General features: G+C 51.7%; 1 protein-coding gene across 1 annotated transcript in view; it reads right to left on the bottom strand.

Moving 5' to 3' along the window:
- Positions 1-81: 81 nt before the first annotated feature.
- The window catches only part of C2CD3 (C2 domain containing 3 centriole elongation regulator), a 45,161-nt gene continuing 27,404 nt past the window's right edge, over positions 82-17,838 (bottom strand). The window contains exons 22-33 of the mRNA XM_072133831.1: positions 17,350-17,436; positions 16,669-17,271; positions 16,206-16,523; positions 15,970-16,108; positions 15,740-15,804; positions 14,746-14,951; positions 14,433-14,530; positions 13,258-13,410; positions 12,643-12,845; positions 10,938-11,772; positions 10,201-10,309; positions 82-736 (exon numbers count right to left, since the gene is read on the bottom strand). Coding sequence (XP_071989932.1) covers positions 590-736; positions 10,201-10,309; positions 10,938-11,772; positions 12,643-12,845; positions 13,258-13,410; positions 14,433-14,530; positions 14,746-14,951; positions 15,740-15,804; positions 15,970-16,108; positions 16,206-16,523; positions 16,669-17,271; positions 17,350-17,436 — 2,963 coding nt within the window. The 3' untranslated portion in view covers positions 82-589. The remainder of the gene's footprint in view (positions 737-10,200; positions 10,310-10,937; positions 11,773-12,642; positions 12,846-13,257; positions 13,411-14,432; positions 14,531-14,745; positions 14,952-15,739; positions 15,805-15,969; positions 16,109-16,205; positions 16,524-16,668; positions 17,272-17,349; positions 17,437-17,838) is intronic.

Raw genomic sequence — 17,838 nt, 5'->3', positions numbered from 1 at the left:
GGACACTTACTGGGTTCTCTAATACTCCACAAGACGCAGGGCCATGTCCATTATATACAAACGTTTATTCCAAAATTTGGTGAAAACCAATAAATTAGACATAATTAATCAGTGTAGAAATAAATAATTTATCTATATAAAAAATATTGCATAAATAGTTATTTTACAAATAATATGCAGCCGATCTATACACACAGTGTACTGGAGGGGGCGCCGGCGAGGAATAGCATTACTAGGGCTGCATTCACTATCCTGCAGGCTTCAGAGCTGAAATCTCTCAGCAGCCCCTGCTTGTTCAGCGTCTGTATTGGTGATTTGCATTCTGGGAAGTCCTTATACCAGGCTGCCCCCCATTATGTTATGGGGGGATGTCATCAGCTTGCTGACTGTTTCCAATAAGATGCAGAATTGTGAATGCAGCTCTGGATTATAATATTCACCATCTTATACAGATCCAGTCACCTATAATAGTGAGGTCAGGGGTGGATGTGGCTCCCCTCGCCCCTGAGCAGCTTCTGCTGAACTACAAGTGACAGCGCCCCCCTGAGGGGTGGAGCGTCAGGGAGAGGGGGTTCTATTGACGTCGCCCTCACTTGTTATTGGAAAACTGTGCTGCGAAAATCCTGGCAATGCGATTGACCTCGGCCTTTGGTAATTCAGCTCCGGAAAACCTGGGGACCTGACGGGGGCGACGCCTGAAGGGGATCCCTCTAGAGGCCCCGGAGTCATCTTCATCCTGGGGGGGAGATGGATCAGCGATTAGTGAGACTACAGTCATGTGACAGCTAAGCCCCGCCCATAATGAGAACAAAATCCCCGTCCTGCCCCCCCCCAAATGTCAGCGTGTCCCTGTCCTGCCCCCCCCCCCCCAAGTGTCAGCGTGCCCCTGTCCTATCCCAAATGTCAGCGTGTCCCTGCCCCCCCCCCAAGTGTCAGCGTGTCCCTGTCCTGTCCCCCAAGTGTCAGCGTGTCCCTGTCCTGTCTCCCCCAAGTGTCAGCGTGTCCCTGTCCTGTCTCCCCCAAGTGTCAGCGTGTCCCTGTCCTGTCCCCCAAGTGTCAGCGTGTCCCTGTCCTCTCCCCCAAGTGTCACCGTGTCCCTGTCCTATCCCCCCAAGTGTCAGCGTGTCCCTGTCCTCTCCCCCCAAGTGTCAGCGTGTCCCTGTCCTGTCCCCCAAGTGTCAGCGTGTCCCTGTCCTATCCCCCCAAGTGTCAGCGTGTCCCTGTCCTGCACCCCAAGTGTCAGTGTGTCCCTGTCCTGCCCCCCAAGTGTCAGCGTGTCCCTGTCCTGTCCCCCCAAGTGTCACCGTGTCCCTGTCCCCCAAGTGTCAGCATGTCCCTGTCCTCTCCCCCAAGTGTCAGCGTGTCCCTGTCCTGTCCCCCAAGTGTCAGCGTGTCCCTGTCCTGTCCCCCCAAGTGTCAGCGTGTCCCTGTCCTGTCCCCCCAAGTGTCAGCGTGTCCCTGTCCTGTCCCCCCAAGTGTCAGCGTGTCCCTGTCCTGTCCCCCAAGTGTCAGCGTGTCCCTGTCCTGTACCCCCAAGTGTCAGCGTGTCCCTGTCCTGTCCCCCAAGTGTCAGCGTGTCCCTGTCCTGTTCCCCAAGTGTCAGCGTGTCCCTGTCCTGTACCCCCAAGTGTCAGCGTGTCCCTGTCCTGTCCCCCCAAGTGTCAGCGTGTCCCTGTCCCCCCAAGTGTCAGCGTGTCCCTGTCCTGTCCCCCCAAGTGTCAGCGTGTCCCTGTCCTCTCCCCCAAGTGTCACCGTGTCCCTGTCCTATCCCCCCAAGTGTCAGCGTGTCCCTGTCCTCTCCCCCCAAGTGTCAGCGTGTCCCTGTCCTGTCCCCCAAGTGTCAGCGTGTCCCTGTCCTATCCCCCCAAGTGTCAGCGTGTCCCTGTCCTGCACCCCAAGTGTCAGTGTGTCCCTGTCCTGCCCCCCAAGTGTCAGCGTGTCCCTGTCCTGTCCCCCCAAGTGTCACCGTGTCCCTGTCCCCTCCCCCCAAGTGTCACCGTGTCCCTGTCCCCCAAGTGTCAGCATGTCCCTGTCCTCTCCCCCAAGTGTCAGCGTGTCCCTGTCCTGTCCCCCAAGTGTCAGCGTGTCCCTGTCCTGTCCCCCAAGTGTCAGCGTGTCCCTGTCCTGCACCCCAAGTGTCAGCATGTCCCTGTCCTGTCCCCCAAGTGTCAGCGTGTCCCTGTCCTGTCCCCCAAGTGTCAGCGTGTCCCTGTCCTGTCCCCCCAAGTGTCAGCGTGTCCCTGTCCTGTCCCCCCAAGTGTCAGCGTGTCCCTGTCCTGTCCCCCCAAGTGTCAGCGTGTCCCTGTCCTGTCCCCCCAAGTGTCAGCGTGTCCCTGTCCTGTCCCCCAAGTGTCAGCGTGTCCCTGTCCTGTCCCCCCAAGTGTCAGCGTGTCCCTGTCCTGTCCCCCCAAGTGTCAGCGTGTCCCTGTCCTGTCCCCCAAGTGTCAGCGTGTCCCTGTCCTGTTCCCCAAGTGTCAGCGTGTCCCTGTCCTGTACCCCCAAGTGTCAGCGTGTCCCTGTCCTGTCCCCCCAAGTGTCAGCGTGTCCCTGTCCCCCCAAGTGTCAGCGTGTCCCTGTCCTGTCCCCCCAAGTGTCAGCGTGTCCCTGTCCTGTCCCCCAAGTGTCAGCGTGTCCTGTCCTGCCCCCCAAGTGTCAGCGTGTCCCTGTCCTGTCCCCCCAAGTGTCAGCGTGTCCCTGTCCTGTCCCCCCAAGTGTCAGCGTGTCCCTGTCCTGTCCCCCCCAAGTGTCAGCGTGTCCCTGTCCTGTCCCCCCCAAGTGTCAGCGTGTCCCTGTCCTGTCCCCCCAAGTGTCAGCGTGTCCCTGTCCTGTCCCCCCCAAGTGTCAGCGTGTCCCTGTCCTGTCCCCCCCAAGTGTCAGCGTGTCCCTGTCCTGTACCCCAAGTGTCAGCGTGTCCCTGTCCTGTACCCCAAGTGTCAGCGTGTCCCTGTCCTGTACCCCAAGTGTCAGCGTGTCCCTGTCCTGTCCCCCCAAGTGTCGACGTGTCCCTGTCCTGTCCCCCAAGTGTCAGCGTGTCCCTGTCCTGTCCCCCCCAAGTGTCAGCGTGTCCCTGTCCTGTCCCCCAAGTGTCAGCGTGTCCCTGTCCTGTCCCCCCAAGTGTCAGCGTGTCCCTGTCCTCTCCCCCAAGTGTCACCGTGTCCCTGTCCTGTCCCCCCAAGTGTCAGCGTGTCCCTGTCCTGTCCCCCCAAGTGTCAGCGTGTCCCTGCCCTGTCCCCCAAGTGTCGGCGTGTCCCTGTCCTGCACCCCAAGTGTCAGCGTGTCCCTGTCCTGTCCCCCAAGTGTCAGCGTGTCCCTGTCCTGTCCCCCAAGTGTCAGCGTGTCCCTGTCCTGTCCCCCCAAGTGTCAGCGTGTCCCTGTCCTCTCCCCCAAGTGTCAGCGTGTCCCTGTCCTGTCCCCCCAAGTGTCAGCGTGTCCCTGTCCTCTCCCCCAAGTGTCAGCGTGTCCCTGTCCTGTCCCCCAAGTGTCAGCGTGTCCCTGTCCTGTCCCCCAAGTGTCAGCGTGTCCCTGTCCTGTACCCCCAAGTGCCAGTGTGTCCCTGTCCTGTCCCCCAAGTGTCAGCGTGTCCCTGTCCTGTCCCCCAAGTGTCAGCGTGTCCCTGTCCTGTCCCCCCAAGTGTCAGCGTGTCCCTGTCCTGTCCCCCCAAGTGTCAGCGTGTCCCTGTCCTGTCCCCCCCAAGTGTCAGCGTGTCCCTGTCCTGTCCCTGCACACTACTCTCATACACTCTCCTCAGCCATGGTGGTGCGGGGGTTAACCATACACCTGCAGCTGGCATTGGGCAATGTTCTTTCCGTTTTCGGATAATTTTGGTGGCAGCAGATTCCGCTCCGTCAGCCGGACAGAACCGGTTGCAGATTATCAGCGTGTGACCTTTGTACACAGTGTCCCGGGGAGCCGCCATGTCATTCTACGTAATTCATAATCAGAAGTTACGCCGGGTGCTGGCGCCTTCATTCAATCCCTGAACCAGGAAGCTCAGGATGAACAGATCTAGGAGATGAGATGTGCTGGGTGCAGGGGGTGCGGTGAAGGGTTAAGCGCCTGTAGTGAGGAGAGATATGGGTGCAGTCTCCTTGTGTTTGTCGTTTCCACGTTGAGCCGGTTCCCAGAGACAAAAGACGAGGAAGAAAACATGTTTATGACACTTGAGGAACGTCTGCGCTCCGTGGCCCTGAGCTGCGGGGTACACGGCTCCTCGCGTGCCTCCCATACCCCATCATACGTGTTTACTGCATTCCTGCAACCCGACCCCAAGGTCCTTCACACGGGTGTCACACCCACTCCCACCACCAGAGGGCGCCAACCAGTGCCACCGCAGGCACCACGACCCCAACATATAGGGGGAACCTGTCATCAGATTTTACCCCAATTAACTCCCAACCCCCAGCAGGGGATGAAACTTCCCCTCTAGGACTCCCTTTAATGTGAAATCTCACCCATTTACCTATAAACAAAATCTCCTCCAAAGTCATGTAACAATGAGCAGAGACGAGTCAGATTTTGCCTAAGATGAGTCAAGTTTAGAGCCTGCACCTAGAAACATGCTTCTGGTGTCATATTAAAGATAAGACCTCAGATTGTGGTCCTTCGAGCTACAGAGCCGCAGATATAGACAGATAATTGGGAATGTGAGCTGCAGATTAAGATCCTATTGCTGTCTGTATTTTCTTCAACACCCTGTACCCCCTGGTTGTGTACAGTGTCATCTTTAATCCGGGAACCAGAACCATGGTTCTAGCTGCTTTAGAACCAAAGATATAGGCATCTAAAGTGACGCTTCCCTAAGACAAGTCATGGGGAGAGGCGTCATGTCAGATGTCCATAAATTTGGCTTTATAGTACTTAGCACGGTTCTGGTATCAGATTAGAGAAGAGAATCTTGTCTTGCAAACAGTATCAGGCCTGTGGTTCTGTGAGCAACAGAACCTGAGACACAGGTAGCTAATGACGCCGGCAGGGAATGGATCTGCAGCTCACATTTCCATCTATGCCCTTCACTGCCCCCATCTCTGGTTCTGTAGCTCTCAGAACCAGTTGTGATATGAAAGATGAGATTCTTATCTTTAATATGACACCAGCAGCAGATTTCTAGGTGCTATAGAAGCAAAGATAGAGGAGTCTGATGTGACCATCCCTCACCACATGTAAAATCTGACTCTTCTTTGCTCATTGTCACATGACTTTGGAGGAGATACTCTCACATATAAGAGGGAATCCTAGAAAGGACATTTCATCCTCTACCTGGGGAGTTTAATGGGGTCAAATCTGCTGACAGGTTCCCTTTTTAGGATTTGTTACAATGTATCAAGTAGAGCATTCAAAGCGCTCTCCTATACTATTCCCATTCACTGACAGCAAGCAGAGTGCAGTGCTATCCTCATACATTCCTGGTTATGGTCCCTGCATGTGGGGGTCGTGACCTCTGCGCCGGATGTCTAAGTTTAGGCGACTCTCGTGCTCCGTGTCATCACGTTTTCCGCTGAATTCCCTCTTATGGTTTCCGATTATCACTGACTTCTATGTGGTGGGAGTCAGGAGCTGGATTCTGATTGGCTGATAGGGTCTTGCGTGTAATTACATGCCCCGCCCCCTGTAGGGAGTATCAGTCCCATCATCTTGTCTGATCATCAGGCTGCTGGTGACATCCGTCTATGTGATGGATACAGATCCGATTAACCAATTAAAGAGGATGTCTCTGGTAATAGGCGGTGTGACCTCTGACCTGATGATGAGGGGGGAGAGGGCAGGACAGTCGCCCCTCTTCCTGCTCCTTACCCATCTGTCTTCTGCTCCAGTCACATCCAGAGCTGCAGGGAATGCCTTCCCTATTAGCTTTCAGAAAGTTTAGGATGACAAAGGCTGCCCCCTGCTGGTCACTTTATAATATTGGTATTGCTGAAGCTTTACATGTGACTAGAGGACACATCTGTGATTTGGGCCTAATACAGTCTATGATGTAGATCACAAGTTCCTGTAGTGGCTGGGCCCAAATTATCAAAATGGATCCCTCAGACCTCTAGGATGGAGGTCAATCCTCATCACAGGACAACGCCGCCACCTAGTGGTCACATATAGCACTGCACAGGACAATTCCGCCACCTAGTGGTCACATATAATAATGCACAGAAGAACGCTGCCATCTAGTTGTCCCATATAACACTGCACAAGACAGCACTGCCACCTAGTGGACACATATACCACTGCACCGGACAGCACTGCCACCTAGTGGACACATATAACACTGCACAAGACAGCACTGCCACCTAGTGGACACATATACCACTGCACCGGACAGCACTGCCACCTAGTGGACACATATAACACTGCACCGGACAGCACTGCCACCTAGTGGTCACATATAGCACTGCACAGGACAATTCCGCCACCTAGTGGTCACATATAATAATGCACAGAAGAACGCTGCCATCTAGTTGTCCCATATAACACTGCACAAGACAGCACTGCCACCTAGTGGACACATATACCACTGCACCGGACAGCACTGCCACCTAGTGGACACATATAACACTGCACAAGACAGCACTGCCACCTAGTGGACACATATACCACTGCACCGGACAGCACTGCCACCTAGTGGACACATATAACACTGCACAAGACAGCACTGCCACCTAGTGGACACATATACCACTGCACCGGACAGCACTGCCACCTAGTGGACACATATAACACTGCACCGGACAGCACTGCCACCTAGTGGTCACATATAGCACTGCACAGGACAATTCCGCCACCTAGTGGTCACATATAATAATGCACAGAAGAACGCTGCCATCTAGTTGTCCCATATAACACTGCACAAGACAGCACTGCCACCTAGTGGACACATATACCACTGCACCGGACAGCACTGCCACCTAGTGGACACATATAACACTGCACCGGACAGCACTGCCACCTAGTGGACACATATACTACTGCACCGGACAGCACTGCCACCTAGTGGTCACATGTAACACTGCACCGGACAGCACTGCCACCTAGTGGTCACATGTAACACTGCACCGGACAGCACTGCCACCTAGTGGTCACATGTAACACTGCACCGGACAGCACTGCCACCTAGTGGTCACATGTAACACTGCACCGGACAGCACTGCCACCTAGTGGTCACATGTAACACTGCACCGGACAGCACTGCCACCTAGTGGACACATAACACTGCACCGGACAGCACTGCCACCTAGTGGACACATATACCACTGCACCGGACAGCACTGCCACCTAGTGGACACATATAACACTGCACCGGACAGCACTGCCACCTAGTGGACACATATAACACTGCACCGGACAGCACTGCCACCTAGTGGACACATATACTACTGCACCGGACAGCAAAGCCACCTAGTGGTCACATGTAACACTGCACCGGACAGCACTGCCACCTAGTGGTCACATGTAACACTGCACCGGACAGCACTGCCACCTAGTGGACACATGTAACACTGCACCGGACAGCACTGCCACCTAGTGGACACATAACACTGCACCGGACAGCACTGCCACCTAGTGGACGCATATAACACTGCAAAGGACAACACTGCCACCTAGTGATCACATATAGCACTGCACAGGACAACACTACCACCTAGTTGTCACATATAGCACTGCACCGGACAGCACTGCCACCTAGTGGTCGCATATAATAATGCACAGAAGAATGCTGCCACCTAGTGGTCACATATAACACTGCACCAAACAACACCACCATCTAGTTGTCACATATAGCACTGCAAAGGACAACACTGGAACCTAGGGGTCCCATATAACACTGCACCAGACAACACTGCCACCTAGTGGTCGCATATACCACTGCAGGCCAACACTGCCACCTAGGGGTCACATACAACACTGCACTGAACAACTATGCCACCTAGTGGTCACATATAACACTGGACAGAACACTGGCACCTAGTGGTCACATATAACACTGCAGAGGACACCACCACCTAGTGGTCACATAGAAAACTGCACGGAATAACACTGCCTCCTAGTGGTCACATAGAAAACTGCACGGAATAACACTGCCTCCTAGTGGTCACATATAACACTGCACAGGACAACACTGCCACCTAGAGGTCATATATAACACTGCACATAACACTGCCACCTTGTGGTCACGTATAACACTGCCATCTAGTGGTCACATAACACTGCACAGGACAACACTGCCACCTAGTGGTCATATATAACACTGCCACCTAGTGGTCATATATAATGCTGCCACCTAGTGGTCCCATATAATACTGCACAGGCCAACACTGCCACCTAGTGGTCATATATACCACTGCATAGAACACTACCACCTAGTGGTCACATATACCACTGCATAGAGCACTACCACCTAGTGGTCACATATACCACTGCATAGAGCACTACCACCTAGTGGTCACATATACCACTGCATAGAGCACTACCACATAGTGGTCACATATACCACTGCATAGAGCACTACCACCTAGTGGTCACATATACCACTGCATAGAGCACTACCACATAGTGGTCACATATACCACTGCATAGAGCACTACCACCTAGTGGTCACATATACCACTGCATAGAACACTACCACCTAGTGGTCACATATACCACTGCATAGAGCACTACCACCTAGTGGTCACATATACCACTGCATAGAGCACTACCACCTAGTGGTCACATATACCACTGCATAGAGCACTACCACCTAGTGGTCACATATACCACTGCATAGAGCACTACCACCTAGTGGTCACATATACCACTGCATAGAGCACTACCACCTAGTGGTCACATATACCACTGCATAGAGCACTACCACCTAGTGGTCACATATACCACTGCATAGAACACTACCACCTAGTGGTCACATATACCACTGCATAGAGCACTACCACCTAGTGGTCACATATACCACTGCATAGAGCACTACCACCTAGTGGTCACATATACCACTGCATAGAGCACTACCACATAGTGGTCACATATACCACTGCATAGAGCACTACCACCTAGTGGTCACATATACCACTGCATAGAGCACTACCACCTAGTGGTCACATATACCACTGCATAGAGCACTACCACCTAGTGGTCACATATACCACTGCATAGAGCACTACCACCTAGTGGTCACATATACCACTGCATAGAGCACTACCACCTAGTGGTCACATATACCACTGCATAGAACACTACCACCTAGTGGTCACATATACCACTGCATAGAGCACTACCACATAGTGGTCACATATACCACTGCATAGAGCACTACCACATAGTGGTCACATATACCACTGCATAGAGCACTACCACCTAGTGGTCACATATACCACTGCATAGAACACTACCACCTAGTGGTCACATATACCACTGCATAGAGCACTACCACCTAGTGGTCACATATACCACTGCATAGAACACTACCACCTAGTGGTCACATATACCACTGCATAGAGCACTACCACCTAGTGGTCACATATACCACTGCATAGAGCACTACCACCTAGTGGTCATATATAACACTGCCACCTAGTGGTCATATATAATGCTGCCACCTAGTGGTCCCATATAATACTGCACAGGCCAACACTGCCACCTAGTGGTCATATATACCACTGCATAGAACACTACCACCTAGTGGTCACATATACCACTGCATAGAGCACTACCACCTAGTGGTCACATATACCACTGCATAGAGCACTACCACCTAGTGGTCACATATACCACTGCATAGAGCACTACCACATAGTGGTCACATATACCACTGCATAGAGCACTACCACATAGTGGTCACATATACCACTGCATAGAGCACTACCACATAGTGGTCACATATACCACTGCATAGAGCACTACCACCTAGTGGTCACATATACCACTGCATAGAGCACTACCACCTAGTGGTCACATATACCACTGCATAGAGCACTACCACATAGTGGTCACATATACCACTGCATAGAGCACTACCACCTAGTGGTCACATATACCACTGCATAGAGCACTACCACCTAGTGGTCACATATACCACTGCATAGAGCACTACCACATAGTGGACTGAAATCACAGTAAAAACAACAAATGCGGGGTTCAACGATTTATATCACATCCCAGCACAACCCTTTAACGCCGATCTCTGTTAAGGTCACGGTATCTTGTTGAGGTTGTGCCACTCACCTTCTGGGTGGAGGACGAGGGGATCACCGGGGAAAGACTCAGAAACCTCATGGAAGCCTCCAGGTGCTCAGGTGGAAGGAAGAAGTTTGGGAGGAGCACCGGATCCGAGCTGGACACAGAAGGGTTAAGGAGAAGATCAGCAGAATGATGATAAGTGCTGCTCACGGCTGAGGGTTCGCTACAATTGCATCCGGCTTAAACACATCAGCAGCACAAACCTCTCAGCTGTCCTGGCTCTCTGTTACAATGTATCAGTGCAGGGTCAGACTATTTACAAAACCCGCACAGACCTTTCTTACAGCTGAGGATTTGTTACAGCTGTATCCAGTCTAATAGCCAAATACATCTTCAGAGATCTCTCCTCAGCCCTGACACTCTGTGACAATGTATCAGTGCAGGGTCAGACTATTTACAAAACCCGTACAGAACGGTCTCACAGCTGAGGATTTGTTACAGCTGTATCCAGCCTGTTAGGGTCTACAGAAATCCCTCCTTGTCCCTGACATTCTGTGACAATGTATCAGTGAAGTTTCAGTAACTCTGGCTATTTACTAAACCTGAAAGGACCTTTAGCTTTTCATAGCTGCAGGTTTGTTACAATCATATCCAGACCCTGCCCTATTAGACTATTTTAACAACTTGTATTGGCCTTGTTTCGCAGCTGAGGATTTGCTACTGTTGTATCCAATCTAAGCAATCCCTGTGCTGCTGCATCAGAGGATTCTGGGTAAGGATACAGTAAGTTCTGTTTGCTGGTCTCCTGTGCTGCGCTGCTGGCTTCCTCCTCTGGGGGGCAGGTTTCGGGGTGGGTAGAGTCGCCCCGTGACCCCCTCTGCTCCTGGTCCCTGGTTTCCTCCTCATGTATGAGGGTGTCTTCAGTCTCTGGTTCATCGGAGGTCATCTCTGCCTCCTGCCTCGTTAGATCAGGACCATTATCCTCCCAGGGGTCAGAGGTCAGGATTCTGAGGTCTCTGGACTCTTGTTCCTCAGTCAGGTCTTGTGGATGTTCATCTGGACTCTGGGACTGATCAGAGCTGAAGTTATGGACCTGATCCACCTCCTCGGAGGTTTCTTTCCCGGCAGGTGTCACCCGGTCGTCTCCAGGGTCGTGTTCTGTGAGGTCAGGTGTCGCCCGGTCGTCTCCTGGGTCGTGTTCTGTGAGGTCAGGTGTCGCCCGGTCGTCTCCAGGGTCGTGTTCTGTGAGGTCGCGCTCATCTTCGGAGATGCTGCTGGACCAGGGGCTGGTGCGATCGGTCAGGGCGGTGATTTCGTTCAGAGTCCGGGGCTGAATGACGCTCTCCTCGTACTCCTCATCGCTGCTGGCATGGAGGAGGAAGCTGCCGTCTATAGGCCGGGGGTCCGTCACGTCCTCCATGTCGTCCTCTCTCCGTAGCGGAGATCCTGCTGAAGAGAACGGCGGCATGTCCGCTCTGTGGTGGTCACTATCCTGATCAGACTCCCCCTGGTGACCTATGACCTGGTCACCCTCAGCCGGTCGCCACTGGACGCCTGAATCTTTGTGCTGGATGTGACTTGTAGATGCTCCACGAAACAGACGATTTTCCTGAAGATCTGGAGAAGAAAAACTGCTGAATCCAGGACATGTGACTGATAATTAAAGAAAGGACCCTTTAAAGGCGGCTTAAAGGGGCCTCTGTATTTTTTTTTAAATATGTAATTGCTCATCTTACGATATCTGGTGAAAATCCGTGGGGGTTCAGCACTTGCTCCATCTGCCCAACAGCACTTTGCGGTTCACCAAGTACAGCGCTGTGCATTGTATGGTGGCTGTGATTAGTATTGCAGCTCTTCCCTATTCACTACAAATTTATCACGTGACCCATTTCCTGTTTAAAGGAAATGTAACATCAAAACCCATCCTGATAAACCAGGGACATTACTCATAGATCCAGGCACCGGGACTGCATTAATCTTCTTATATTTGTTATCCATGGTCTCCTTCCTTCTAAAAATCAACTTTTAAAATTAGCCAGAAGGGCTCTGGGGGGTGTTACCAGAGTCCCTGCCATTCTGTAGCTTCACAGGCTGTTACACCATCTCCATCTCTCGGCACTTCCCCCACCCTCATGGACACCCTCTTGCACAGTGGGAGGTGTGTGTTCTCCTGCACAGTGTAACAGCCTGTGAATCTGCAGCATTAGCATAATTATTAATGCTGATTTCAGAAAGAAGGAGGCCATGGATAACAAATATAAGTAGATTATCAGAGTCACGGTGCCTGGATCTACGAGTAAGTGTCCCTGGTGATGGATTTCCCTTAAGTGAATGGAGCTGAGCTGCAATACCCAGTCCAGCCACTATACACTGCACGGCATCTGTGCTTGGTATGAAGGGAGCTCCCCTTCCACATGCTTTGGTCTCTTCCCCTTTTTATTCCCTCTCCCAGTGTCCTAGCATTATGTTGGTGATCCCGGATCTTACCGCTGATGAGGCTGCTGACTTGTGACACCAGGAGATTGGATTTAGTCAGCAGTTTTCGAGTCTCTGTATCCTCTGTGCAGCTCGGGGGTCCGGACTCCACGCTCAGCATCGGGGTCTCCTCCGCTGGTTCTGCGCTCGATAGACTCCGGTACAACTTCTGGTTGAAATATTTCTGAATGTCATCGAGTTCACTCAGATTCTTCCTGCAAAAACATGACATTTCCTTATTCACATTTCACCATTTTCCAGACCTCTGCTTGCTGTCAAGCGAATGGAAACGCTCTTGCTCAGATCCAAAATGAAAAGTCGCGATTGTCATTTATGATTTCTCACAGCTGAAGCTTCGTTACAACTGAATCTTGTGTGATGGGAATAATCATAAGCACATAGCTGTATGAATGCGTTACAATGTATCGGTGCAGGAAAGGTTTTCCTCACATCTGCAATGGAAACCACAACCAAATAGAAGAGGCGAGTGGCCTACACTGGGAGGGTGTGACAAACCCTCAGCTGTGAGAATGATTTGGCTATAGTCTGGTTTTGCATTTCAGTCCCATCTGAGTGCAATACCAGGAGCAGCCATTGGACTGAGCGGCGCTGTTTCTGGCTCCTGACCTGAGTGCAGACAGTAGTGAGGTGCGGGATGACTGGGACAGAGCGTCCATGTGTTCTGTGCTCCACCGGTTCTGCTCCGCCTGCTGGACCGACACCTGGAAGCGACGCAGAGTCTCCGTATGATCTTCATGTCCCATGGATGAGATGTTCTCCCTATAGTAGAGATGGAAAGATCCATAAGATTTACATGCAGGATGGATTAACCTCTTAACAACCAGGGGCGGTTTACTTCCTGCCTTTGAAAAGCTCTGTGCTCTCTGCAGCCAGTGTTATGTATTGTCCCTGGTGAGATGTGTAATCAGACATTTGTATATGTTGTTAGTAGCTGCAGGACTGTGATATATGGATTTATATTCCAGGATTGTAGCTTCTCCAAGTGTACTGAAGGGTTATCCTCACACTACTGTGATCTGAACTCTCTGCAGACAATGTTAGCTATGGTCCCTGGAGAGCTGTGTACACTTACCTTCTGGGGCACTAGGGGCATGTCCTCACACTGCTGTGCTCTTTGCAATGAGCCAATCCACAGAACCTTCCTCTTTACATCTTTTACTCAAAGAAGTAAAAGTGCAACACATAGAGCTAAAAGCACAGCAGTGTGAGGACACCCCCAGTACAATCCTGGAACATAAATCCATATACCAAAGATCTGCTGCTACTAACAATATAGACAAAGGTCTGATGTACACATCTCTCCAGGGACAATACATAACACCTGCTGTAGAGAGCACAGAGCCCAGCAGTGTGAGAACATAGTACAGTCCTGGAATACCAATCCATACATCACAGTTCTGCTGCTAATAACCACACACACAAAGTTATGATTACACCTTCCCTCCTGGGACAAAACCTAACACTGTGTGCACAGAGCCCAGCAGTGTGAGTATGCGCCCCATATACAATCCTGGATTTTAATTCCACATTTTACAGTCCTGCTGCTACTAACAACATACATAAAGGTAATAATTACACATCTCTCTAGGGACTAAACCTAACACTGCCTGCAAAGAGCACAGCAGTGCGAGGACCGTGCACTTGGAGAAGCTAAAATCCTGCAATACAAATCCATGTATCACAGTCCTGCTGCTACCAACTACACTACAGGCCTAACACCCTGGCCTGCAATACTAATGAGAACAGGAGGCTTTGGGAAGTGTAGGGTCATTGTCACTTACCTTTGGGGGGCTTCTTTGGGCACGTTGTGGACATCGTCTGGATGCGGAAAAGGGTAAGAGATGAACGAACCAAACAAAGCGGAGGGATAAAGCGAGAGCTGGGAAGAAAAGCACAAGAACATGTGATGTAGGAGACCCCTCTGACCGCGCCCCAGTCATCAGGGACCTTCTTCAAGGATGAGACATGGAGCTCAGGATGGGGAGGAGGTTTATAAGGGTTAAAGGGAAGATTTTCATCCAGATCCAGCACTAATCCCACTGACACAGAGCACCGGATCTGCAGCTGTGAGAAGGCTGTGACAGGTGTACACACCTGGGGGCCCCTGGGGGCGCTCTCGCTCCTCAGCCGCTTCTGCTCCTTCAGGTGGGAGATGTTCTCCAGGGGGGTGATGGACACTTTCACCTGCCCTTGGCACTGCCCGGTGAAGTCCCCGATGTTGTACCAGCCGCACACGGACTGAAAGCCGGAGAGTAACGGAGAGAGATCCACCGAGGCGAAGCCCAGGACCCGCTCCTCGTCTGCAAGAAATCAGCAAGGAAATCCTAGAAGATGCTTTCTGCCATTCATGTGGTAGGTCAGATTTAACCCCTTAATAGCCTGTGACTCTGAACCAACCCAGGGGTTCTAAGACCCAGCGGCAACCATGACACCGGCCACCTGACAGTCATGTGATCACTGCCTCCATCACTGCTTACTACCCAATGCTAGAAGAGCTCAGGGGCAGTGGAACCACTTGATGCAGAGAGAACAGAGCACAGCAGTGTGAGGACATGCCCCTTATAAAATTCAGGACTATAAATCCAAATATCACAGTCCGGCTACTACTTACAACATACACAAAAGTCTGATGACACACCACCCCGGGGGTAATATCTGGCACTAGGGGCAGAAAGTACAGGGCACAGCAGTGTCAGGATACCCCCTTTGAGAAGCTACACTCCAGGAACATAAATCCATATCACTGTCCTGCTGCTTTTACAACATACACAATGGTCTACACATTTCTCTAGGGACAATATCAAACACCCTCTTCAGGGAGAACAGAGCACAGCAGTGTGAGGACACGCCCCCACGCTCCTTTGCATAATTTTAAAAGCCTTTTTTTTCTTAAAAACCATGGCATAACAAATAAAAAAAGTGCAGATCCTGCCAGAGGGGGCACACACCAGTATGTCAGTATGTGCCTGGTTTACAATCCTTCATCCTGGTGGTAGATGCCCTTTAAATCCTAATTCCCTCATTGATCCCTGTGACTGTGTAGAACACGAAATAGATATCTTCCCTCTGTGACTGATCGGTCTCTTACCTGCCCTGTGCCACACCTTGAACACGAGGGTCTGCTGGGGGTCCACGAGAAGCTCTTTGCTCAATCTGTGGACACAAACATGTGACACCTATGAACATTAGAAAACCTGTTCCCATTAGTGAATAGGGGGAAGGGGTCCCTGATCCTGAACCCTGATCTCTTAGCCAGAGTGGAGTCGCCTTTAAGACTTCTTGACATAAATGTAGGTGATGTCTAAGTTTGGGACCAACCTTGCTTGGTGTTGGAAGTTCCATGTCGGGGAGTTGTTGCGGTCCACTATTGGGGTAACCACTGGGTTTACAGAACCAGCGACGGGGAAGGACACGTAGCAGCTGGGAACGGACACGGCTCTCTCCACCAGAGGACTGCCTGCAATAAAACACTCATCATCTGATGTACTTGTCACCCATAATGGACTTGTCACGCATGATGGACTCGTCGCCCAGTCTCCATCCTGGTCTTGTACCTTTAAGGCTGAGATGCATGGCCCGTTCTACCACGATATTCACCGCAAAGGTGTTCTCAAGGTCGACGGCTGCGGACTCGCTGCTGGGGTTCTGGTGCAATGTATCGGTTTGCTCTTTCCTGTGATCATCTTGTCTGTGGTCAGTATGATCCCTGGGAATGTCCTGTGCCTCGTAGTCCTCACTCAGGCTCTGCTCCTCCTCAGTACTGGGGAATCTGGTGCTCACTGATGGGTGATAGGCCGAGCTCAGACACAGGTGGACTCTCACTGCTGCCCCCCACAGGTTGGCCACTTTGTGCTTAAAGAGGGGATATACACCTGAAAATGAAATGAATGGTACAAAGGATCAATCAGTGACTATGGACGCAGAGGATGGCCGCCGCTCTACGGACGCAGAGGACGGCCACCACACAATCGCTCATCAAGTAAGGGTGCAGCACTGTATTCATATACATTCACCTACCACTGACTGAGAGGGTCCGTGAGGTGTTTTCGGAAAGGGCAGTGAGGTCCACATAGGCACATCCCAGCAGCCGGTCAGTGTCTTGGGGTCTTGGCCCGCTGGTGTCCTTCCCATAGGATCGCCAGATCTGGATCTCCAGCTTCTCCTCCGTCAGATACCACATGAGCGGCTGATGTTTCATCAGCTCCACAGTCCTCGTCTGCTCGTACACCACGGTCGCCCTCTGCCCGTCTTCGGATAACGTCGGCCTCTTCAATGGCGAGCAGACGGCTTCTTTATCGTAGAGCTTGTACCTCAGGTAGCAGTAGGTGCTCTTGTGGAGGTGCTTGTGTCCGGCCATCAGAAGGCAGTGCACCGGAAGCCAGATCTTGGGGATAGTAACAGAGAAGTTAACCAGCTCATCATCTCCAGACTGGTCACTGTCTTCTCCTTCACCCTCTGTCCATCCCAGGCCTCGGGCCACCTCCACGACACGCTCTCTGTCTGAGTGATGAGCAAAACCTATGGAAAGCTCCAGGCCTCCTACAACATTGTCCAATACCCCCGCAGGACCGGGGAGCGCGGAGTCATCAGGAAGCATCACTGGGTGCCAGCCAGAAATTCCTACAAGACACAGTGTAAGGTGGTCATTGCTCTGTATAACTTGTACCAAGCTATATGGTTAGGGATCTATGACATCACCTGATCTTCTGGTCAGCAGGTCTCTAGTGGGGATTCTCACCATTCCCAGCTGATGATCCCGCGATGGCTGAGCTCTGCTTGTATCACCTGTAGATAAATGTGCTCAGTAGTATCTTATTACCCAAAAGAGTAGCTTATTGTTTGCAACATGGATGATTGTGAGATTCGTAAGCTCTGCTGTATATGTGGCCGTGATTGGATAATCTGTGATCATTGCACCAGAGAACAAGATCAGCAGTCCGTGCCCAGACTACCGAGTACAGCAGCCAATCTAGACGGGCAGCAAAGCTGGCACACACAGGGGCTTATTTACCAAGGGTCGCAGATCGCACTTTCTTCGGACTGTTCGCGGTTTTCGGGTTTTGCGTGGCTTTGAGAGATATTTAAGAAGTGTCTGTGCTGAGATTGTGTCGCAAGTGATCGGATTTTGGCCCAGCTGCGCTGCTTCCATGCAACAGAAATCGGGGGTTGGGCCGTCGGATGTTCCGA

Source organism: Engystomops pustulosus, chromosome 2, assembly GCF_040894005.1.
Source record: "Engystomops pustulosus chromosome 2, aEngPut4.maternal, whole genome shotgun sequence".
Classification (NCBI taxonomy): Eukaryota; Metazoa; Chordata; class Amphibia; order Anura; family Leptodactylidae; genus Engystomops; species Engystomops pustulosus.
This window is presented reverse-complemented; position numbering and strand designations above follow the sequence as displayed.